The sequence below is a fragment of the Notolepis coatsorum genome (genome assembly GCF_963971535.1).
Source record: "Notolepis coatsorum genome assembly, chromosome: 1".
NCBI lineage: Eukaryota > Metazoa > Chordata > Actinopteri > Aulopiformes > Paralepididae > Notolepis > Notolepis coatsorum.
Genome location: NC_140165.1, coordinates 77695222 through 77721780, shown reverse-complemented (window position 1 = coordinate 77721780; position 26559 = coordinate 77695222). Strand labels below are relative to the sequence as shown.

The window sequence follows — 26559 nt, the reverse complement described above, 5'->3', positions numbered from 1 at the left end:
AGAGAGAGACAGGGGGAGAGAGATTAGACAGAGGAGAGCGTGGGAGAGAGAAAGAGAGAGGGAGGGACGGAGAGAGAGAGAAGAGAGAGAGAGGAGAGAGAGAGGAGGGACAGATACAGAGAGGGGGGAGAGGAGAGGGAGAGAGAGATGGAGGAGAGAGAGGGAGAGACAGATACAGAGAGGGGGGAGAGGGAGAGGGAGGGAGAAAGAAGGGGAAGAGTGAGTGGGAGAGAGAGAGTGAGGGAGGGACAGAGAGAGAGAAAGGAAACATCCTAAAGTCTCTTCTTGTCTTTCTTGGTAAACTCTCACACAGCCACTATCAGATCCCAGAAATACACAAGTGTGAACGGACAAACTGTGTGAAGGACACGCAGATTTGTTTCTTCTATATTTACAGTCCATTGTACAGTATGTTCTCTTATTGTGTAAATAAACGTTCTCAAAGCGTTCTCATTTATTACATTGCTTTGTGCATGCTATTTTTCAGAACATTTTGAACAAATGATACTTTTGAAAATGGTGGGGACAAAATCGGCAACTTCACACACACACACACACACACACGCACACACACACACACGCACACGCACACGCACGCACACGCACACACACCCACACTTCACCACACACTATGCGCACACAATCACACACAAACATGAGAACAAGCAAATACACCCACTGCACTCCACATTGCACTTTACACACCATTATCACTGTATTGTCATTTTATATCATATTTATACAGTATTATATATTGTATTATATTTGTAATACTACTTTAATTAATGTTGTTCTGCTTCTATTGTTTTCTTTCTATGACCATTGCTGCAGTGAGGATGAGGAACCAAAACCAAGTACTCTTCTGTACTTGTAGAAGACACGACAATCTCCACACGTTTTATTAACCTCGTTCCCAGTTTTATCTCATCCGTGACTGGGAAAGCACTACGGCCGAAAGGGTGAATGTGGTAGAATTTCCGGTGTATGTACTTCCCCTGGAAGCTGCCTCCGAACGGACCAAACTTTTCCCGAATCCTGTCGGCAAACAAGCTAGAACGTCCCGGTCATGTAGTAAATTCTTCAGGCAAAGCCGTTGCAGTGGCTAAGCGAGGAAATATTGTGCACTTCACACGTTTCTATAATTGTTTTGTCTAAACTGTACTTCCGCTTGCACACTTTAGGAGGCATAGCTTTACCAGCCTAGGGTTTTATTCACAATATGAAATTGGATCCTGTATGAAAGCAATAGGACACTCAAGGTCATGTGTGACACTGTAGACCACAGCTTGGATGTCTGCGACCACAGCCATTATGACTCTCGTGTTCTCATGCCTACTACTGCTGACCACTGTCAAATGGACCATTAGGGGCCTCAGACCACCAAAGGCCTTAAGGGCCCCAGGTTTGTGTGTATACTCATTTAAATTGGAACATGTGCCCATGCAAGCCTGAATTTAATTGAAATGGGCCGCAGCATACCGTTTTCCTTATACTCCCACATACTAGTCTATTTGCCAACACAATGAACCCGGAAATTTTGGAACCACCAAACTTTTATGATAGATATTGAAAGTATGGGTCACCAGCACTTATACTCCCAGTGCTCTCACCCACTACACACAGACTTGGCTGACAGAAGGAGCACGTTCAGTGCTAGACTAAGGGTGCTTTCACACTATGCACCCGGGGCCGTTTCCGAGCACGATTGCCCCAAAAGTAGTGTAGTGAGAACGCTGCGTTCCGTCTCCGCGGGGACGGATAACCGTTCCGTGTCCGGGACCACTTGAAAAGGTCGTTTGGAGAACGAATCAGCGTCCCTGGGCACGGAGCGATTGCAAACTGTACCAAAACACGGAAGAGGCTTGCTGTAACAAGTGCTTCTGTCTGAGTTTAGGAGGAGGGTGCTAACCTGTATGGTATATTGACTTGAACAGACTGTTAGATCAACCCTGAAAACTGAAAATATCTGTGTTAATAGTTCATTCAAAATAATGCTTTAATAAGTGAACTGTAGCATGCATTACATAGACTCTCAGAGTACATTCCTGAGGAGCCTTCAGGCAACCTCTCTCATGATAAGGTTGTTTACACAGTTGTAGAGGCGCCATTTCAAACCCCCATGAACCAAACACCTTCTAGACATGTGACGGTTGAAGCACAGCACAAGAGGCTGAAAGCGGAGATGCCTCTGTGGGACAAGACCAATGTGGTTGAATCTATACAATAATAGATTACCATTTTAGGAATGCCAAAGTTGGTTAAATAATAAAGCATTTTCCTTTCATAGAGTAATACAAAGTGTCAGTTTGGTAGATGGGGTTTGGTGCTGGCTCTTGTGGACTGAATGGTATTAACCTAAGAAGCAATGGCTATACTGGGTTAATGCTAGATCATTACACAAGCCCTATTAAGGGAATGTTAAAAGGTCTGAAGTCATCAGACCTCCTCGCTGTTGAAACTGGAAGAAGACACCAACAAGGAAGTCAGGGGGGGCTGACCCGCCTCCCCCAGAAGGTCATCTAAGGAGAAACGCCATGTATGGAAGCAAGGAAACTATGGGGGGAAGTCAGGGTATAAAACAATGTATTTGGTGAGAGAGAGGCCAGGCCAGCTCATGACCTGCCACGACCGTTCCCCAGGGGGTCTGAGTCCTGCGCCTCCATCCTCTCCACCGACCATGGTTCTACTTTGCCGCTGCGTGAGTAAACTGTATATGAAATAATCACTGTTTGTGATAACTTAGAGGAAGATGTCTATCTTAGACTAGGTTTACCATGTGGTGGCAACGAGTACTATTGGTCTATTTCATACATAACATGAATACTATTAATGGGCAAGACTGTCTTGATGTAGCCACCGTGTAAAGGGCTATTTGATTATTAACCTCATCGATCCTTTTGTACAATCATGTATTATGCTGAATACATTCCTGTATGTAACTAATGCATTATCCACTCTTGGCCGCTCTGCAAATAAATGAGTTTGGACCATAGTTCCTTTTGTCTGGCTATACACGGTTATTTCTCAGCTGACTAAGTAGGTGAGGACCATGTTTTATGTCGCTCTCCTTTTCCTCCATCCAGTTAGCAACCTCATTGTGCTGCAGATTAACCTTAGATATTCATTAGGAATACACAACAGAATGGTGCCGTTTTAAGACCCGTTCTGATTTGTTCACATAATGAGCAAGTAGTAAAGAAAAAGCCGGGGGTTGGGGATTTGCAGTGCAGAGTGGTGGCTGTCTGGATGAAGGAACGAGGGGTGAATAAGAAAATTGGTTGTGTAAGCCACAGTAGGGCACAGGGTGAATGTATTCTTTGCGTACAGGAATGGTGGAGTGATGTTAGATTTAGACTGTCGACCTGCTTGCTTGGGGTTTTATTGCAGGAAATACGAGCAGCGTAGTTGTGCCATGCCATGGTGAGCAGGAGGATGGAACTTTTTTATTTTTTGTTGATTATATAGAAGCGACGGCCCGACGAGTAGTTATTAGTCATATTTTAGGGACAGGCTAGGGCTGATGTTAGGCGGCGCTGAGGAAATGATTGACACAGGGTGTCGAGTTAGGAGGCTGCGTGGATTGAGCAGACCTAAGTGAGGGAAAGTATACGAATTTGTATGTCTGTCTGGTGAATGTAATAGCTTAAGGTGACCCAAAGCACATAGGTTAGGGATAGGTAAATTACTTAAGAGGGGACACGGCGAGGAGCGGTAGAGCATGGATTATAGTTACAGATAGGCAGGAAGTCTGAGACTGTGAGGTGACTATGGATAAGTAATGGGAAATGAGAAGATTTTAGGGTTAGGTAAAAAGAGTGATGAGTGTGTGAAAGTGGGAATTCTTTACCCTGTTAGTGGGACGAAATTTTATTATTAAATATATGACTGGGCTCGCCGCTCGGAGGACTGTGTATGACGCGGGAGATTAGGAAAAATATGGGTTTTTTAGGATATGGACACTAGAGGATGTTCAGTGAACAATTTTTAGATGAAAAGTCGGCTTACACAAGAATCTTGATGGTTATAAATGTTGCGCCATGTAATCAAAAGCCTCGTACGGGGAGTTGGTTTGTCTGTTTAATGTGATGTGTAAATGTATGTGATCAATAGCAAGCTTGACGAGGGTTGTTATGTTGTTAAACGTGGATCGGAACGATACGAGTCTGTGAATCATATTGGAAGTTGGGGCTAACTAGCTTAGCTCTGTGGAAGAGCCGCGGTAATCTAGGGATGTTAGGGCGGCGATGTGAGGGATTTGATGAAACACTGTGGGAGTAATTATTGTCAAGAAGTGAGTCGAGTGGTTCGTTGATGTGATTGTGGCCGTTTTAATGGTTATATTTAATGCGGTAACAATTGTGTACGATGTTATGGTGAAGGAAAGATGTCGCTGGTTGATGACGTCATAGTGTTGAGAGGAGTGTTTGAACATCCTGGCTGTGGAGCCCATATGGAGCCAGGCGGAGAAAAGGGTAGGAGAACTGGTTTATGACTTGTGTTGAACTGTGTAATGACGTTGGTATATGAGAATGTTTTAAATTATTTTACGATAGTTTGTTCTTTTAAGGTAGTTTGTTGTTTAAACATGTGTATGTTGTTTAGAGTTGGATTGGTACTGAGCGGGTTGAATGAATGTACGGATCTCGAACAGCACATAATGCGCGGCTCCCGGGAGGGCATTGAACATCACATCAGGTTGGCTAGCTACTTAGCTGGTATGAGAGTTTGGGAGATAATGCCGTGGAAAGGGCTCGTGCAATATTATGGTTAGAAGCGGCGTAGTGGCGTTGAGTGAGCGATGTTTATGTATGGAGCGATTGTGTGATAATAGCGTTGATTGGGAGTTATTTGCAAAAGTTGGTTGCTTCTGACGTCATGTTGTGGGAGCTAAAGGGGATAGCATCAGGCTGGCTAGGCTATTAGCTTGCATGCGGCTGTTTTGTGAAATTGCGGGCGACATGTGTGATGATTAGAGTTTTGAAAGTGTTGGTTAGGAAGTGTTAGACAGCGCGGCGGAGGTCGTTGCATTGTATTAAGACGAAACGGAGTGTTTTGTGGTGATAGTTGTACTTTGTCGCGATACATCGTTCTGTGTGCGCCGTTTGCGCTAGTGCGCATGCGCGGATCGCTGTTTTTCATTCATTCGCTCTAGGAAAAACGGGGTGAGTTTATATTTAGCTTTGTGCTATATGTTTGTATATTGTACATTGGGTTTTGTGTGAACAGTAGAAGTGATGTAACATGTATGGTGCTTAGGTAAGGGGAGATAGTAAACTAATGTGGAGGAAGTCAATAACAGGTTTACTTAGACTGCAAACAAGGCAGTGGCCTATCAAGGGGAAATTAAATAATGAATACATGGCCTATACAGAGCTGGGGTTCACAACCTAGCTGCTCTGGGTTATTGTATTTAATGGAAACATACATATACACATTAGGCACAAGGGTATGTTCTTGACCAAGGGGGGTTTGATTGATTGATTGATTGAAAACAGTACAGCTCAGTACATACAATTGTTAAGGGGATGCAGACCAGAGACAGAGTCCCCCATTTTCAATTCATCATAACATTTATGACATACATGTCAGACAGATAAACAGTAGTTTGGGAGTAATAATAGGCTGAATTTGGTACAATGCTCTACACTAGAAATACATGTTGCTTGCAGTAGGATCAGTTTGTCACGTGTGTAGGTATAAGGAAGTATTTGGAACTGACCACTAATGATGTTTTTATGCTTATATTTGTGATGTGCATGGATGGTATTGTATAAAGATGTGATATATATCTGTCTAGAGTACAATTATTTTGAGATTGTGTTTATGCTTATGTACTTTGTTAAAATCTTTAAATAACATTGTTGACTTAAATAGGATGATGTTTATGTTAATGGTTTCTGCAAGTCTTTAGATCATGGGGATGATAATTTAGTGATGTAGGCTTGTTAGCGTGTATTTTGTTGCGTTGCTATGTTGAAATTTGTTGATTCTTGTGTAATTGGTTAACTCTGTTGATTTGCATAGGCTAAATGTTTTATATTGGAATTTAATACAGGCCCAGTCGTGGAACAGGATAATTTAATGATGGGGACTTGTTTATATGCTGTTTTGATGACTGTATGAGTGTTTTTGCAGTAATTGTAAATGATGTCTATATAGTGATGGTTAACCTTTTGTTGAATTTCAGGAGGGTCAAGGGGTGATAAAGTAATTCAGGCGAGGTCACGAGGCTCACAGGAGAGACCCAGGCTATCTTTACAGAAGCAATTTAGGGAAGGTTGCACAGGCCCAAGGGGGGTCGAGGAGGGGAAGCTGCTACTAGGGCTGTTTTATGATAGGGTGACGGAGCAGAGCTGGTCAGGTTAGGCACCAGGAGAGAGGTCACAGGTGAGAATAGCAGGGAACGGTTGCAAAGTGAGATGACAGGAGAGGTATTTTTATAGCAGGAGGGAAATAGCAGATGACAGGAGGATGAGTCAGGGGGCTGATTCAGGGAACAGCTGGAGGGTGAGCGATAAAAATCAAATAAGATAATCATTCAATTGGTTTATGACTTTTGAATGGTGACTATTTTGGTGAGGGAATAATTTGGAACTGCCTGTGCACTGGAATGCATGGATAGGTTTGAATTAAAGATGGATTCCAGTCCATCTTGGAAGTGAGGGTAGGAGTCTAAGTAAAGTATATTGGATTAGCCTGAGGTTGAGAGCAGGGCAAGCTGAGTGAGGAAGGAAGGGAAACTAACAACATTGTCTGTCTGTGGTTGATTAACAAGAGTAATATGTGTGTTTGCAGAGGACAAGGTTGAAATGATCAGAGTGGCTGTGAATGATTGAGAGTGGGTTTGTTTATTTTGTTGTGTTTGGAGGATTTATGTTGGATGAAAGGTTTTTGATGCAGGAGTGAAGCAAAGCGTGAATGTTTTTTCTTTGTGAGGATTTCGATGAAGTGGAACGGTGGATGATTGTGATGCTGTTGGGTTTGTCTGTGTCATTTTGATTTCAGTTAATGGGTAGTGAGGCTGTTGTCTTGTCTGTCGGGATGAGAGGGATATCAGGACACTTGGTCTATACTACAGATAGAACTGGGATTACTGTCGCTTATTTTGTTTCATATCATTTGAATGGAGGAGTTTGTTTTGTTTAAGTTAACAGCCACTGTGGTATGCTCAGAATGTATGGATGATGTTGGATTGTGATGTTTGATTGATTCTTGTTTTTCTTTCTTTTCTGAGGACTTTATTTTCAGTTTTGAATGTGTTGTATAGCTGTGAGATATTTGGTTGGGTGACAAGGTTTAGGGTTTATTTTTGATTTTAACACTGCTTTCATTCAAGTTTATTTCTTTTAAATGTCTTAGAAGTTGACAGCCACTGTTGTGTGTTGAAGAAAGAAGGTGTGGATGAGCGTTTGAATGTAAATTTTTAGATTTCTTTTCTATTTTTTTATCTGTAATTGTGTGGACTGGAATGAGGTTGAAAGGGTCAAAGCGTTGGAGGTGTCAAGTCACAGGGACAGGATGCTTTGTTCCGGTTGAGAGTGTGTGTGAGAATTGCAGCAGGAGTGATAGAGCTGAATGGATGGTTTTGGAAACGTGGTTTTTATTTATCCACACATGTTTTAAAAATGCGTGGATTTTTTTCATGTTTTTAGGTGTGCGTGGTTATTACACGGACTGGAGGCCACAACAGAGTGGTGTTTGTTTGTTGAAGTGTGTGGCTTTGTTTGATTTTTTTCTTTTTCTTCCCAAAATGGGTTTTATGATCTGGTGGGAGAGGACTGTTGGAGGCTGAGATGCATTGGGACAGGTGGTCGACGAAGCTAAGTAGTTCCACCACATTTGCATATGGATTTTGATGGCTTCCCTTATAGAGTATGTTGACATATTGTGTAAAAGGATTTGCTTTGTGCTTGTGTTTCTTCAACAGCTCAGTCGAGGAGGGGGATTGCAGATCAACTCGGGAGGAAACATGAATACATTACATTAACATGGTAACATAGGGTTTCATCTTCCCTGTTACTCTGCAGTCCAGCGGTGATCAGTTGCCAAGTTGTGGTGGGAGAATTCTTGTATGCATTCGCCCCCGTCTCTACAGAACCCCATGCGGGTGGGGCCAGGTTGTAATAACTGAACAGATGGGGTTTTGGGACAAATCTCCAGGCTAAAAAACTCATCTGACGACCAGGTTGTCATGACAGGAAGGATGACTGGACCTGGGGGCATGCCTGGCCTGGGGTGCAGAGCCGGCCTGAGGGCTGAGCTGAAGAATATGGGCAAGAGTCTCTGAGGATTAGGATGTATGGATTGGACTGTGGGGGACAGGGAGATGACTGATTGGATACTGATGGGCTTTGTTTTGTGCACATTTGATTTGGTAGGACGCACAAGCGAAGGGCGGATAGATTAAGACACAACGCAGGGATAGGTAAGAACATGCACATCGATTATGGTCAGAGTGAGTATAGGAAGTGAAAGAAATTTTTCGTTGAAAATCTGCTTTCCTCTGCCGGACTGGGCTGTGGAAACCAAGGTGATAAGGTTATGACCATTATATGTGTCATAAAGGGGGGAGGATAGATGGGAAGCGCAGTTGATTAATTATGCAAATGTGATTGTACTATTTTAAGAAAAAATTAGCAGAAAGAAGATATTATTTCAGAGAATGAATGTAAAGTGAAAATATTGTGATACTAATGTATGTTTTCTCTCCCAGATCATGTAAAAGAATGTGGAAACAAAATTTCATGTAACTTAAGAAAATTGGGTTTTAAAATTTGTGATGTATTATACTTTAATGTGTAATGTTTAGATTAAATTGTTTTAATTGTTTTCAACAAATGACCTCTGGCTGTGAGCCCAGAGGAACAAAGCCTGATGAAAGTAAGTGGGAAACACTGTTTCAAAGGCAGGATAAGTTAAGTGAGGGAGCTGATAAACGGGTTATTAGCACTCCTGGGAGGGGTCATAGTCAAGGGGTCAAATTGAGAAAAAATTGAGAAAAATTGGAAAAAATTGTGATTTTTGTTATTATGTTAAATTGTATGGTTAGTATGTATCTAAATCAAGTCAAGATACTGGTTATATGACAATGTAAATTGTCAGAGTGAGGATTATGGTATATTGACTTGAACAGACTGTTAGATCAACCCTGAAAACTGAAAATATCTGTGTTAATAGTTAATTCAAAATAATGCTTTAATAAGTGAACTGTAGCATGCATTACATAGACTCTCAGAGTACATTCCTGAGGAGCCTTCAGGCAACCTCTCTCATGATAAGGTTGTTTACACAGTTGTAGAGGCGCCATTTCAAACCCCCATGAACCAAACACCTTCTAGACATGTGACGGTTGAAGCACAGCACAAGAGGCTGAAAGCGGAGATGCCTCTGTGGGACAAGACCAATGTGGTTGAATCTATACAATAATAGATTACCATTTTAGGAATGCCAAAGTTGGTTAAATAATAAAGCATTTTCCTTTCATAGAGTAATACAAATTGTCAGTTTGGTAGATGGGGTTTGGTGCTGGCTCTTGTGGACTGAATGGTATTAACCTAAGAAGCAATGACTGTACTGGGTTAATGCTAGATCATTACACAAGCCCTATTAAGGGAATGTTAAAAGGTCTGAAGTCATCAGACCTCCTCGCTGTTGAAACTGGAAGAAGACACCAACAAGGAAGTCAGGGGGGGCTGACCAGCCTCCCCCAGAAGGTCATCTAAGGAGAAACGCCATGTATGGAAGCAAGGAAACTATGGGGGGAAGTCAGGGTATAAAACAATGTATTTGGTGAGAGAGAGGCCAGGCCAGCTCATGACCTGCCACAACCGTTCCCCAGGGGGTCTGAGTCCTGCGCCTCCATCCTCTCCACCGACCATGGTTCTACTTTGCCGCTGCGTGAGTAAACTGTATATGAAATAATCACTGTTTGTGATAACTTAGAGGAAGATGTCTATCTTAGACTAGGTTTACCATGTGGTGGCAACGAGTACTATTGGTCTATTTCATACATAACATGAATACTATTAATGTGCAAGACTGTCTTTATGTAGCCACCGTGTAAAGGGCTATTTGATTATTAACCTCATCGATCCTTTTGTACAATCATGTATTATGCTGAATACATTCCTGTATGTAACTAATGCATTATCCACTCTTGGCCGCTCTGCAAATAAATGAGTTTGGACCATAGTTCCTTTTGTCTGGCTATACACGGTTATTTCTCAGCTGACTAAGTCAGGTGAGGACCATGTTTTATGTCGCTCTCCTTTTCCTCCATCCAGTTAGCAACCTCATTGTGCTGCAGATTAACCTTAGATATTCATTAGGAATACATGACACCTGCTTGCCCAGAATAGAGTTGTATCCATACTTACATTTTACAATATTATTTAGGTCCGTTTGGGATTGTGTGAGTCTGTAAACCTGCTCCAACGAGGGAAGCTGTGTTTTAATTTCAGCCAAGCGCTTACCTCTTTCTCTCTTTTCAGAGGCTTCATAAGAAAGGGGGACTATCATTCTCGGGGACGGAACGGAGGCAAGACCTAAGACTCCCAATATGTACTGTAGCACTGAACGGTACAGGAAGTCCTTCATTCCGACAGCCATCAGACTTTACAATGCATCACTGTGCCTCACTGCATCACTGAGCACAGGGTGACAGTTACCATCTTCCTGGACTTTTACTTTTACTTTTAAAACAACATTGTTCAATATTACACTTACTGTACACTATATTCTGTATATTTTTACTGTATATTTTATATTAGAATGTATATACATAACATAGGGAATGTATATCCCGGACCGTATTTTATTCTTGCTTATTTTATTCTTTATTCTTAGGCTTATTTTTATTGTTATTCTTTGTTTTTGTCTACCTAGATGTTTACTGTTTACTGTGAGCGATTTGTAGTGCCAAATTTCCCTCTGTACGTATTTCTATTCTATTCTATTTAACGTATAGGGACTCATCAGATTAAATAAATGTTTAAATGTTCCTTTGATGCAGTCAGAGCTTGGTAAAGCTGCATTCTCCCACTATGCTCCCTTTTTATGGAATACGCTGCAAGTGAAACTTTGTCTAGAGGTACTTCCTACTGTGAATGCTTTTAAAGGTATGCTACGATTAGCGCTTCATGAAACATGTAACTTTTTTACCTGATGCTATTGCTGATCTGATTATGCTTCTTGCCACTGCACAAATGGCCTTCTGTATTTAGTGTGGGTGACCTGGCGAAGCCAGGTTGCCACCCACACTATAGTAATCTATACTATTTTATTAGTGTGGGTGACCTGGCGAAGCCAGGTTGCCACCCACACTATAGTAATCTATACTCTTTTTATTTATTTATTATTTATTCCACCGATTTTGCAAACACTACTCTTGCCAGAGCGTTCGTGCCCCATACACCTGAAAGGTATCAAAACGACCGGCTTGCCTATGGCAACAGCGCTATTCCAACAATCCGTTTGGCTACGAATCGACTTTAAACAGGAACATTTCGGTCCCATTGGAAATGCATTGCAAGTTAGAGTGCGGTAGCTGAAATAATTTTTTTTCCACTACCTTGGGTAAATTGCGAGAGTGATCTCAATTTTGGACGTAGAAAAAAAACAAACACATCACAAAAGAAAAATAAATGGAATTGGACATTTCTATCTCAACTGATGACCATTTGTTTGAAGGTTCTCCTCCCCATAGACATCAATGTAATCCCACTCTAGGAATACGATGATTTTTTAGCTTTTTTCCCCTTCTGTTCCGATCGCCGCCCGGGCTACAATTGTCGACGGAATGCCACAATATCGCACACAACCCTTCGCCTACTCCTTGAAGTGCTCATGTGCGCTTCACAATGCTTCATCTCTTATAGTTTGCTTTTAATCATCGTGACAATGCAGTCATGCATCTGCCCCCATTGGAATACATTCAAAGTGAAAATGCAAAGTCATTCGTGATTGCATCACCTGTGTGGCTCATGGCTCATGATTGGTTCAGCCTAACAGCTGTGAGGCTCATGGCTCATGGCTCAGCTGCCCTGCTAATGACCTCATCGACTTAACCCTTCATTGCCCCTCTGTGTAGCAGTACTGAATTGCTTGAGAGCGCCCTCTGTCTTGCGGGTTGTGTCATTGTACTCAGTAGGGATATCCTCTTTCATTGCTCGATGTTGACCACTCCCCCGATCCTTAGACCACGCCCCCTTAGGCCACACCCCCTCAGTGTATTTCTTGAACCGTTTGTCGTAGAGACTTGCGGGTTGTTCCATTGTACTCGGTAGGGATATCCTCTTTCATTGGTCGATGTTGACCACTCCCCCGATCATTAGACCACGCCCCCTTAGGCCACACCCCTCAGTGTATCTCTTGAACCGTTTGTCGTAGAGACTTGCGGGTTGTGCCATTGTACTCGGTAGGGATATCCTCTTTCATTGGTCGATGTTGACCACTCCCCCGATCCTTAGACCACGCCCCGTTAGGCCACACCCCCTTAGTCCCGAAAAATTTTGCAAACTCGGAAAAGTCCGAAAAATTTCTAAAACTCGGAAAAGTCCGAAAAATGTCAAAAACTCGAAAATTTCAAAAAGTCGGAAAAGTCTGAAATTTTTTAAAAACTCTGAAAAGTCCGACATTTTTTAAAAACTCTGAAAAGTCCTCCGCTTTCCTAGCTGCCCCTAAGATCTGTACTATTGAAGCCTCTCCCTCCCACCTTAACATAGATGAACTCACATCCCTGTTTAATTCCACCTTCTGTACTCAGTAGCCCCCCTTAGACTAAAAAAACAAACAAAGTCTAAAGGCCAGCCATGGCTAAATGACACCACCAGAGTCCAGAGGAGAGAGTACAGGAGAGCAGAGCGTAAGTGGAAAAATTATAGACTCCATGTCTCTCTCGAGATGCTTAAAGACACTTGTATCAGATATCATTTAGCAGTTAAAGCAGCGAGAGCCGCATACTTCTCAGACCTCATCCGTAACTCTCAAAACCCCAGGACCCTCTTTGCCACCATTAACTGGTTTGCTGTCTACCTTGTAGTTATGTTAACTAGCTAGCTGAGTTTTAACTGCCAGTTAAATAACATTAGTGATTTCAAGGTTCTAACTGACATTTTGGACATTAGTTATTGTGTCCTAAACATTTTGTTATTGATAAAAGTAAAGCTCTGACAAGTGTCCTTTATGTATATGACTGGTTGAACACCTCAAATTGTTTATTTAAGGCGAGAGAACCCCAGGTGAATAGGCAAATATACTTTTTTTTGTTGATTTTGAGATTTTGTTATATTTTGCTTCCTAAACATGTCTTCTATGAAACTAGTGACAATAAAACGTCAATAACACACATTTAGTTGTTTATTTTACTTCATTTAGCCTTATTGCATCCATTAATGTGCACATATTTAATGGGGAAGTGCCTCATTTGCATATATAAACATACAATTCAGAAAACTTGCAATATCTTTTTTCTTAGTTTATATGTACATAACAAACTGGGAAAGTTTCATAGTGATAGCTATTCAAATATTTTTTGCCTATTAGGGGGTACTACACTGTACTACACTGTTTGTAGCCTGTGTGTAGTTCTGTTCAGTTCAATAACATCATTATTATTATTATTATTATTATTATTATTATTCAGTTATCAGGCATGTGTTTAGGTTGTCTATTACTAATGGTTTGATTAGGTATTGTATTTGTAAATATCTTTTAAAAAAAAAAAGTTTGGCATTTTACAATACAGAACTTTGAAGGCGTTTTCCCAAAAATGAGTTTTAAGAGTTTTTCCTCATACTCTGAGCCAGAAATCTCCACTTCAGTAGCACTCACATATTCATATCTATGTTCTGAAGGTATTTACAGAAGGGTTTGTTGATATCGCATTCATACCCTGATTTATATCACATTTTATTCCTAAAAACATGGCGAAATATGGAATTTTACCATAAAAATGGACTGAATGGAGTATTTTCTGATTTATGGAGTGATAAAAAGAGATATCCAAAATCCCCTCTGTAATAACCTTTGGCTCTAATATGTCAACAAAATGAAACTATAGTTTTGAAAATGGCTTTATCCAATGTTCAGATTTCTGTCCTGGAATTATATGCAAATTAGTGCATATTTAAGTAGGTCATGCCTCATTTGCATATTTAAACATACAATTTCAGAAAACCTGTAATACAAAAAAGTCTTGTCTTAATATAAGTAATCAACTGGGGAAGTTTCATTGTGATATCTATTAGTTAAATTGTTTACCCTATTCACCTGTAGTGGAAGTGGAGCAGGGGCCACTACCCACAAGAGGTGGAAGTATATGGCCATCATGGGGTTCCTGGCACCGCACTGCAAGGAGAGGGCCACAACATCGAACCTATTTTTTCAGGGAGGAGAGGATGCAGAGGTGTCCAGTGAGGTCATGGCCCTGCTGAGGCCAATGACGTCGCCCCAAAGAGAGGTAGTGTACCAAGTGTTTAAAACATACCCTAGTGTATTACCGCTGGACTATTTCCCATATGGGTAAAACTCAGGTAAACTTAAAATATAATCTTTTCTTTACAGGTTGAGGCCCAGCACCTCCCCCAGAGGAGGAACACCCTCCATCGACCTCTACCTCGGTTCCATTGACCTCTACCTTGGTTCCATTAAAAAGACCCAGAAAGCAATATTGACCCTAGAATGGCCTACAACTTCCACAGGCAGTACACCAATAACCTGGACACCCCCTATGACTACTCCTCCATCATGCACTATGGCAGAACAGCCTTCTCCATCAAGCACGGACAAGACAGCATCACCCCCATTCCTGACTCCAATGTGCAGATTGGACAGAGACAGGATCTGTCCGACATTGACATCCTGAGGATCAACCGACTCTACGGCTGCTGAGAAGATGACTCGATTACTAAAGACGATACATTTGACAGAAAGAAAAAGAAAAGCTCACATATATAGTTACCGCAGTAGTTTATTTATATACGTACTACTACAGCATGTCCTGGGTCATTCGTAATACTGTGCTTGGGTATAATAATGCAATCATGTGCAGAAAGCATTCTATTAAAAGTTAAGAGAATGGCAATAATTGTTGTTTTGCTCTTCCTTCCTACACACTCCTTTACTGTACAAATAAATATACAGCAGCTACACATTTATAAACAATATGTACATACACAACCCACATCAATTCATTATATGACCAAATAAGTTATATCTTATTTACAGTACCACATTATAGCCAAAAATTGCATTTCATCACATGAATCTGACAGTTGCAGTTGTTTGTGAAGGCATTTATTAGGCTTTTATTCATTAACATTTATTTATTTAAGCAAATGCTAGGATGCAGTTGCTCTTGTCTTGTGTCATAGGAACTGTTTGCATGTTTTTTACAAAGAGGCTGATGAATACTGTCTCACCTGATGTCTATGTCAGAGGAGAAAGGTTGACAGTTGTATCCGAATATAGATACCTTGGGATAAAAATGGACTCTAATCTTACATTTAAAAAACAAATCAAATCGGTAGTAAACAATGCAAAGTTTCACTTATCAAACTTCCGTCACATCAGAAACTCTCTGTCAACAAAAGCAGCAGCACTGTATTTTAATGCCATTATTATGTCACACTTAACATACTGTCTGACTAGCTGGACACAAGCCTCCTGTACAACACTACGATCTGTACAGGTAGTTTACCATCAGGCTGTGAACGTTCTGGACAGGAAAACAAACAGCCACCACCATTGTTATAGCATAGCAAACCAGAACCTACTGAGCTGGGACAATCTCATCAAATTCAAAGATGCCTGCCTTACCTATAAAATCCTACATAGCCTGGCTCCTCCCCCCCTCTGTACTTTCATAAAACAGAAAGCATCTGCTGACAGATATACCAGGTCTGTAGTCAGAGGGGACTGTGTAATCCCAAACAGGAGGTCTGCTTTTAGTCAGACAGCCTTTTCCGTGAGAGCAGCCCACACCTGGAACAGTCTGCCAACACGGCTCAGGGAGTATCAAAGTTACATTTCATTTAAAATTAACTTAAAATCATGGTTGAGAGATGGTCAAGTGTGCGACCATTTTAACTGAGGGGATGTATTGTAATGTATTTTAATGTATTTATTTGTATGTATTTGAGTGTATTGTAACATATACTGATTCCTACTGTGTTTTAATTATTCCTACTGTGTTTTAATTATTCCTACTGTGTTTTAATTATTGTACTATGTTTTAATTATTGTTGTGCTCATGTCACCTGCCCCAGAGACTACAGTTGAAAATTAGCCAACTTGGCTAAACTGGCATATTTACAGTCAAATGTTCCTTAATATGCACTGTCTCTGTATTTTAAACCAATAAATACAAAATAAAGGTTACCAGTAGATGGCGGTAAATGCCCTAATTTTGGTGGCCGTCCGCCGTAAATTCCCAAAAGAAGACGACTTCAAAGGCCCACTGAGTGACGTAGACACACGTGCAGAGCCACTCTCTCTGCTCTCGAACAGAAAAGAGATACTGTGATTACCTGCAGTGGCTATAGCGATTCCTACAACGGATTATTCTGCTATTTTTGCGGCATTTTCGTTATTTTTCAGTCGAGAATATACACAGCGAAGTCCATCGAAGAAACCATCGAAACAGGTTTGTTGTGTGTGTGTGTGTGTAGCATAACATTGTGACTAAGCTAGCTACCATCGCATGATTATAACGTTAGCTATACCATCGACATGCTTAGTCTAGTGGTGAGAGCTATGTTTGTATCGTAACTACAACAGACTACTAACTTAGTGTACAAGCCTGCCTTAGTGTAGAAGCCTAAGCCTGTCGATCTATTAGCTAACGTTAGTGTTAAACGTTAGCTAGCCGGCCCGCTTGCTCAACAAACCGTTAGCTACGTTAGCTAGCCGGCCCGCTAGCTCCCAGAACATTGACTTACTTGACTTAAGCCTTTGCACTCCCTGCGGAGCATAGGCAGAACATTAGCAACAATAAATTAGCCAGCCAACTACTGACGCTGGCCCACAGAAGACTCATGAGTAGACAACGTAAGACATTTACTCTACAAGCCTCAAGGCTTCAGAAAACACACATGGCGTTGTGGGAAAACTCTCATCCCTGCTCCCAGATGTAAACACAGGTGTTAACCTCTCCTCCACCGCACAATGTGTGTTTGTTTCCAATGACATTACATGCATTGGAAACAATTGTGTGTGTGTGTGTGTGTGTGTGTGTGTGTGTGTGTGTGTGTGTGTGTGTGTGTGTGTGTGTGTGTGTGTGTGTGTGTGTGTGTGTGTGTGTGTGTGTGTGTGTGTGTGTGTGTGTGTGTGTGTGTGTGTGTGTGTGTGTGTGTGTGTGTGTGTGTGTGTGTGGGTACAATACAGTACGGCTCAGTACACACAATTGTTAAGGAGATGCAGAGCTTTCCTGTCCGGGTATTTTGAGTTTCTAGCTAGGAATTTGGTGGTGCAGAGAATACACACTCACCTTCATTAGGTACAGTGTAATGCTAGGTACCTAATGAAGGTGAGTGTGTATTCTCTGCACCACCATTTGCTATGTATGCACAGTGTCTGTCTGTAACAATCAGCATTTGAACATAAAGACTCATGAGTAGACAACGTAAGACATTTACTCTACATGCCTCAAGGCTTCAGAAAACACACATGGCGTTGTGGGAAAACTCTCATCCCTGCTCCCAGATGTAAACACAGGTGTTAACCTCTCCTCCACCGCACAATGTGTGTTTGTTTCCAATGACATTACATGCATTGGAAACAATTGTGTGTGTGTGTGTGTGTGTGTGTGTGTGTGTGTGTGTGTGTGTGTGTGTGTGTGTGTGTGTGTGTGTGTGTGTGTGTGTGTGTGTGTGTGTGTGTGTGTGTGTGTGTGTGTGTGTGTGTGTGTGTGTGTGTGTGTGTGTGTGTGTGTGTGTGTGTGTGTGTGTGTGTGGGGGTACAAGACAGTACGGCTCAGTACACACAATTGTTAAGGAGATGCAGAGCTTTCCTGTCCAGGTATTTTGAGTTTCTAGCTAGGAATTTTATTCTGTTGTATCCAGTGGGATAGAGATCAACAGGCTTTAGTCATAATTTTCACAACAACTACAACAACAGCACTTACATTTTTGGTAATGTTGCATCAACAGTTTCTGAGTGTTAATGAGTCTGAATTTGTACACCAGTGATGTCATCGGCGTCCTTGTGTTAATTACAACTCAATTAAGGACTTTGGGGACACTATTATACCAAGAGCAACATGCATAGTCATAATGGCACTGTATTAACACATTCCCTGCCACGATTATATCCATCAATGTAGCCTCACTGCCACCACCCCAAGCCTATGGAGATGTTCACCTTCTTTGCAGGGCTATACCTTTTTAAATTGTATTGCTAAATTGACATTACTATGGCCCATTCAACATCAATTATCTATCGTTCAGGATGTAGGAACGTTATACTTTTTCATTCATAGATTCTTCCAAAAATACCTTCTAGAAAATAAGTGTGTTTTTTATCGTTTTCTGTTTTATTCCCGGTAAAGGCTGTAATCTTCACTTGCACACCGTGCAAGTAATTGGTTTTTTCCTGTTCGCACACACATATTTCTAGGGGCATATGCGAGCAATATGGTCGCACTGTAGAGCCCTGTTAAAGGGGAACTATTTTACTATTTCTTTCACTATTTGGGCACTTTTACACAATTCCTGTGAGTCTATGGAACACCTCTGTAATATATATATTTTTTTTATTCATTGTTTTGTATTTCTAATCAAGTCCTCAAAAACAGCATTTTTCTACCTCAAGATTTCGAGCTGTTTTGAGCCTGGGCTGCAGGTGCCACCTAAATCACTGCGCTTCGTCGTCGTCTATCTCAACATTAACATGCAGCAGTGACTATATGACATCACATATAGGCACATTTTCAAACGACTCAGTTCAGTGAGGGTGAATATTGTGAGAGGAGAATTGGAAGAATGCGCCAATATGAGAATTTTGAGACATAGATCATATTAATATAAGTTCACATAGCTAGGAAACAATGCTAAACACTCAAAAAGGCCATTTATAAGATAGTTCCCCTTTAATACTTGAATACGTTTGAAATAAAAATCGCTACTTTTATACAACAGTCAAACAAATATTGATTTATGACCAGATGTCATTTCGGGACCGGTCCCGTCGGGTGGAAGAGGTTAATTGACCTGTAGTTCACACAGCACAAAGATTATATAATCCTGTGACATGATTGGAGGACATATACAAGCTTATATTATAGTCTACATAACTAAATTAATGTGTGCTAAACTATTTACAGTTTTGGTCTACGTGAGATTATGTGCAAAATAAATCTGGATTGTTTTTCAGTAAAGCGCTCCTTTAACTTTCTGGTCTGTGTGAATATTTGAAAACCCATCTGATTTCTGATTTGTTCATTATCTATCACATCATTTAGTGAGAACATCATGCCACGCAAGGGGAAGAGGTCTCAGGCTGCAAAACGACGCTGCACTAACGTCGTGGAGGTAAGTGACAGCAAGGTATGTAGTCCACCTGTGGTGTCATCCCCATGCACAGCTCAGCAGGAAGTTCAGGCTGCAAAACGACGCTGCACTAACGTCGTGGAGGTAAGTGACAGCAAGCTATGTAGTCCACCTGTGGTGTCATCCCCATGCACAGCTCAGCAGGAAGTACAGTGTGAGGTTCAACAGGTCTTAGAGGTTTTGGAAAAGGACACTGTGCAGCAGGAAGCACGCATCCCACCACCGCCTGTGATCTCCGTGCAGGCGTCCCATAGCCAGGATGATGACCACTATGAAATGTTGTTACGGAATAAACAGTGTGCATGCATGGCTCTGACATTTCTAGCATACGAGAATGAACAGTACACCAGAATGAGGGCCGTGACTTGAAGGAGGCTGATCTTAATAAAATACTAGATAAGGGACACAGTGTGTACCAAAAAAAGATCAAATCGCTGAGGGATCAAGGTCTTGGCCACTACTTTTTAAGCTTGGAAGAAACGCCACTCGCCATCAAGACTGAGCACCATGCGTACAGGGTGCATAGATCCACTGTGCAAATGGGATCTATGAAAGACCAGGTAAGGTCTGGCACAGAGGACTGGTTTTTTAATCTTCACACAAGACTTCAGTGTCTGTCTGCAGGTGTGAGCCATGCTCTGCTCACTATAGCACCATACACCATTGCCGTGTTTAGAGACCAGTCTGGGAGGTATGACTCTCATAGCAGAAATGCTGACGGGCTATCTCAGCCTAATGGAAAGGCTGTAATGATGACATTCACACAGTTGGATGATCTGTTCGAAAAGATTTACACGCTGAATTTCTCGCTGCACTCCGATACTATTGAGAAGTTTGACGGTAAGCAGTTTGACTTCATGCCAGTGACATTTGTACCTACAAAGGCTCTGTCAGACCATTTGCCACAAGTGCCACAAGTGCAACCGGATCTGCATGACAAAAGGCCTGTGGAAGTGACGGTGACTGTCAGAGCCAAAACTGAATTTCGACTCCCAATCAGCAAACGGTGTGTGCAGTCAGTCAATGCACCATCCACAAATGTAAAGGAAGAGGCTCCACAGACGTCTGGTAAATTCAACAAACGACAGCGACAAAGAGTAATCAGGAGTCAAAGAAAAAGCTCACAACTGTCTGAAGCTCCCAAAAAGAAAATATCTCAGAGGCAGAGATATAAAACAGATAAAGAGTTCAGGAAGAGGAAGCAGCAAACCATAATCGAGAAGTACCGGAATAATGAAAAATATAGGCAGAAGCAGAAGCAGACAATGAAGCAGGTGATAGTGCAAAGGTACGCGACTGATGAACAATTTCGGCATAAGCAGAAGGAGACAATGAAGCAGGTGATAGTGCAAAGGTACGCGACTGATGAACAATTTCGGCATAAGCAGAAGGAGACGATGAAGAAGAGGTACCAGATTGATGCCATTTACAGGGAAAATATGAAGCGATATTTTCGCATGAGATACAGAACAGATCTGCATTACAGAATAGCCCATAATATGCGCTGTTCATTGAAAATAAGAGGCAAATACAAAAAAGTCCAAAGAATCCAGCTTTTAAACAAAATCGATGAAAGAAATAGGCTACTTCAGACGGCAATGGCCACTTTCCAGGAGCACATTAAAGCGGGGCCAACTTTTATATGTACAATGTGTCACCGTGCTCTTTTCCCCAATCAGGTGAAGGTTTGCCGGCGAACTAATTACAAGAACAATCCAAGTGTGGTTACTGCCTGTTTGACAGGAAAATTTGTTCATGTGTGTGGTGGTCAGTGTGGAGGCCCTGAGCAATGCACTGTGCCTGAGGAAAGGAGAGTTGAGTGGATTTGTCAGACCTGTAATTTGCGTTTAAAGGGAGGAAGACCTTCGTGCATAGCTGTGGCAAACAAAATGGAGTTGGCACCCATTCCCCCAGAGCTCTGCAATTTGAATGTGCTGGAAAGACAACTTTTGGCCAAAGGTCTGCCCTTTGCCAAGATCGTCACACTTCCAAAAGGTCAACAGAAAGCTGTACATGGAGCTGTAGTGTGCGTGCCATCTGAGGTGGAAACCACAGTCAACACCCTACCGAGACTGCCCAGCTCATCCCACTTGTATAGAGTGAAGCTGAAGAGACGTCTTATTTACAAAGGCCATCAGAACTTTCACACGGTTAATATGAGACATGTAGTTGCAGGCCTGTCCAAATTGATTGAGGCACACCCAGACTATAGAGAGGTGTCGATCAGAGATGATGCTGACATGTTTACAGAAATGATTGAAGACCTGCTACAAGACCCACCCACTGATGCACCGATAAATCGACCAGACACAGAGTTTGACAACTGCGATGAGCCAGAAATGCTGGAGATACAAGCAGGCACGGAGTTTGACAGCTGTGATCAGCCAGAAATGCTGGAGATACAAGCAGGCACGGAGTTTGACAGCTGTGATGACTCAGAAATGCTGGAGATACAAGCAGACACAGAGTTTGACAGCTGTGATGAGCCAGAAATGATGGAGATACAAGACTGTGTTGAAAAGCAGCAACCACCCAATGCAGAGAATGAGAAAGAGGCACTCAGACCTGGACTAGGCCTAGATAGTTGCTTGCAACCTGTAGACATTGGACAAGAGACGCTGACGTATGGTGATGGCATATTCAGCATTGCCCCCGCAGAAGGAAACAAGCCCGTCGGCTTCTTCAAAGTCCCCAGACTTGAAGCAATGGTTTTCCCTGTCCAGTTTCCTACCGGAGAAAATACATTAGATGCTGAAAGAGGAGTGAGGCTATCTCCAAGCATGTATTTCAACGCAAGGCTTTTCTGTGTCGATAATCGTTTTGCGAGAGACCAGAGCTACCTATTCTTTGCACAGTTTGTCACCGAGACACACATGGCCACAAACAGCATGTCCATCCAGTTGAGGAAAGGCAAACCCTTTAGCCGAGATGGACCCAAAATATCCAACAATATGTTACAGGACAAGCGGGAGGTCGAGAGGCTGGTGAAAAACAGAGATGCAACCTGATTCATGCGACCACTGAGAGAGATTTCAGCTTACTGGTCGAAAACGATGAAGGATCTGTTTGCCATGGTCAGACAACTGGGGACGCCTACCTTTTTTCTGACCTTCTCGGCCGCAGAATTCCGTTGGCCAGAAGTTGTCAATGCGATAAAATCCCAAGAAGGTCAACGGGTTAATTTCGATGAGCTGGACTGGGCCCAGAAGCAACCCGGTGACGACCATGCGCATGTTTGACAAGCGGGTGGATGCTCTGATGAGAGAGCTGCTGCTGTCTCCGGCTAATCCAATTGGTGTGGTTGTGGATTACTTTTACCGGGTAGAATTCCAGGCCAGAGGGAGCCCTCACATACACATGCTCTGTTGGGTAGAAAATGCCCCAGAGTTTGGCATCACCGATGACACCAAACTATGCGAGTTTGTGGACCGCTACATCTCATGCCAGTTGCCTGACAAAGACAAAGAACCGTTGCTTCACAAGAGTGTCACAGAGCTTCAAATGCACAGCAGAAACCATTCCAAGAGCTGCAAGAAAGGTAAAAATGCATGCAGATTTGGATTTCCAAAACCACCAATGCCAATGTTGTTCATAACCTATCCGTCGGCATCATATGGCATCGATGAGGGTGAAGGTACGAGCAACGCGGGTGAAGATACGAGCAACGCGGGTGAAGGTACGAGCAACGCGGGTGAAGGTACGAGCAACGCGGGTGAAGGTACGAGCAACGCGGGTGAAGGTACGAGCAACGCGGGTGAAGGTACGAGCAAAAAATGTAAGCATGCAAAGGTCAGCAGCAAACTACACACAATGGAAGCGCAAGCAGCCAAACGTAAACTCCAACCAGTGTGGGCTTTACTGAACGACTCCAGCGCGCAAGTGGACAACCTGACACAGCTACTGACACAGTGTAAGTTGACTTATGTGGAGTACACCAAATGTGTCCAGGAAATGACAAATGCAAGTGTCATGGTAATTAAGCGTGATGTCAAGGACTGCTGGGTGAATAACTATAATCCATATTTGCTGACGGCCTGGACATCCAGTACGTTCTCGACGAGTTTGCGCTCATTGAGTACATGCTCAGCTACATCACCAAACCAGAGCACGAGATGAGCGAATACCTGGAGAAAATCATCCGTGAGCTCAGCCCAGAGAGTGTGCCTGAACGAGAGGAAATTAAGCAAATCCTTCAAGCCTACTCAAAACAGAGAGAGGCTGTGGCCCGTATGTGCAGTTTGAAAATGAAAAAGTGCTCACGTGAGGTTTTGTTCATACAAACTGATGAGAATGGACTGAAAATGAGTCTCCCGCTCAGCATGCTGCAGAACAGACCAGAGGATGACGAGAACGTATGGATGACAGGTATTCCCGACAAATACAGAGCCAGACCACGAACACAGGAGTTTGAACCCATGTGCCTTGCCGATTTCACATCCCACTACAGAGTGGTCTACGGTGAGCAGGGGACCAGCGGAAATCGCCATAGGCTGTTAAACGACATGGGCATCATTCAGAAACGCACGAGGGGGAAACCTGCAATTATCAGATACGGTCACTTTTCTGAGAAGAAGGAGCCAGAGAAATTCTACGGCAATTGGCTTAAACTGTACCTCCCGTCGACTGGAGACTGCAACAAATCAAAGGCAATAAGAAACCGTTCGGTGGCATGTGTGTAATAGCGCTGGGCGATTTCTATCAGCTCCCCCCATTGTGGAAAAACAAACCGCTCTGCGTACTTGAGGAGGCCACGATCGACATCTGGCAATGCCACTTTGAGATGATCACGTTGACCGAGATCATGCGACAGAGAGACGACCTTCCATTTGCGGAGCTTCTGAACAGAATCAGAGTCAGGGAAAAGACGCATCCGATAAGCCACATGGACAAAGCTCTGCTTGCTCGGGCTGTGCGTAACCCCGCCCATTGCCCTAAGAATGTCATGCACATCTTTCCAACCAACAAAGAGGTTGCCAAGCACAATGCCGCTACTTTGTCTGCTCTCCATTCCCACATCACCCAGATAGATGCACAGGATTACACGAGAGATCCAATGACGGGTGAGATGGACAGACTAGAAAAGCCATGTAAGGGAGATAAAAGCGATCGGCTAGACACACTTCAAGTTGCCGAGGGTGCCCGTGTCATGATCATGAGGAACGTCGACGTTGAAGATGGGCTAGTCAATAGAACATTTGGCAAGATTGGTCGAATAATCACCAAGACAGCCAACGATGCTACTGAGGTAACCATGCTTGGGCTCACGCTGGACAATGCAGATGCAGGACAGAGATGCCGTCAAAGGACATCTGGTCGTGGTGACAACTTGGTCTACATCGAGAGGGCAGAGGAAAGGCTGAAATACAAGAAAGTGAATCGCAGGCAGTTCCCCATCAAGCTGGCTTACGCATGCACAGTTCATAAAGTCCAAGGCATGACGACACAATCTGCCGTGGTTTCATTGAAACGTATCTTTGCACCAGGCATGGCCTACGTTGCTCTGAGTAGAACGACTTCACTGCAAGGACTTCACATCATCGACTTCAATGAGAGACAGATATTTGCTGATCCTGCAATCACCGCTTCACTGGAGTCGATGAGGAAAGCCTCGTTTGACACAGTTATGCCACTATTAAATTATGTACAGCCAAAAGAAAATGTCCAAATATTAACAATTGTCCACCACAACACGGAAGGATTACCGGCTCATATCCAGGATACCAAACGGCATCACGAGTTGCCACTTGCCGATGTTCTGTGCCTCACCGAAACTCACCTCTCTGGCTCTTTTGTTGCAGACAGTCTGCAGTTGGAAGGGTACACCATGTTCAAACGCAACAGACATGAGTCGTACACAAACCTTCCTCAGTTGGCAAAAAGAGCGGGCGGTGGTGTCGCCGTCTACGTGAGGGACCATTACCAGGCATTTGAAAGGCATTTCCTGCAAAATGTGACTGACCTGGAGTGTGTCGTTGTGAAGGTTGAGGCCCCTGTCAAAGCTTTAATCGCTGCCGTGTACAGACCACCAGATTACAGTCCTTGCCAATTCATACCAAAACTGCAGGCGCTTTTGGACACTTTGGAAATTATGAATCATGAGCCAGTCGTAGTCTGTGGAGATTTTAATGAGGATCTACTTTCCGGATCAAGGAAGCCCATATCTGAACTGTTTAACAGCAGAGGATATACCCAACTGGTCCGAGAAGCCACCACTGACAAGACCACATTGTTGGATCACATTTACACTTCAAGACCGCAGCAATGTCTACAGTCTGGAGTATTACGCACATATTGGAGTTACCATAATCCTGTATACTGTATTTTGAGCTCTACTTAGAACTTTGCGTCATTCCATGTAGCTATTGTTTCAAAAAAGAGATATGATTTAAAAATCATTGGTCAAAATGAAAAAGTGCATTAATGACCAATATGTATTTATTCATGTGTTTATTTCCTTAATTTTTCTTAACTTTCTATAGTTATTATTATATCATCTTTTCTATCCATCATCCTACTCCATTAATTACTCCACCATTTACTCCATTAACTACTATCTCTATATCTAGGTCGTCCTCGGACGGGCCCTCCATCGGTGCTTCCAGTCATCCCGATCCTCCATGCATCTGGCTAGTTCGCCGGTGCATTCTGTTCCCGCATCTTTCCTGAGTACGTCCACGTAGGTTAATGTGGGACGTCCTCGTGATCGATGCCCGTGTGTTGGTTCCCACAGCACAAGTTTGCTGGTTGGCAGCTCATGGCACAGTACCGCTGTCAGGTTGTTCTTCTTCACCTCCTCGATGATTCTTCTCAAGGCCAAGATCTGGGCCACAGTGGTCCTCTTCTCTCGGAAACCTTTTTGGTTCTCCCTGAGGTGGGGGTCGATGGCATTCCGTATCCGATTTAGTATCATGCGATTGTACATCTTTGCAATGACACATGTCAGACTTATGCCACGGTAGTTGTCTGGCTTCGAGAGATCTCCGGACTTAGGCACTGGGATGATGTTAGAGAGAGA

At 42.8% G+C, this 26559-nt stretch overlaps 1 protein-coding gene across 1 annotated transcript in view; it reads left to right on the top strand.

Annotated features, from left to right (window-relative positions):
- The window catches only part of LOC311238423 (broad substrate specificity ATP-binding cassette transporter ABCG2-like), a gene marked incomplete at both ends in the record, with an annotated part of 89856 nt that extends 75228 nt beyond the window's left edge, over positions 1 to 14628 (top strand). Inside the window, 2 exons of the mRNA XM_084326481.1 lie at positions 14275 to 14458; positions 14563 to 14628. Coding sequence (XP_084182607.1) covers positions 14275 to 14458; positions 14563 to 14628 — 250 coding nt within the window. The remainder of the gene's footprint in view (positions 1 to 14274; positions 14459 to 14562) is intronic.
- Between the last annotated feature and the right edge of the window lie 11931 nt (positions 14629 to 26559).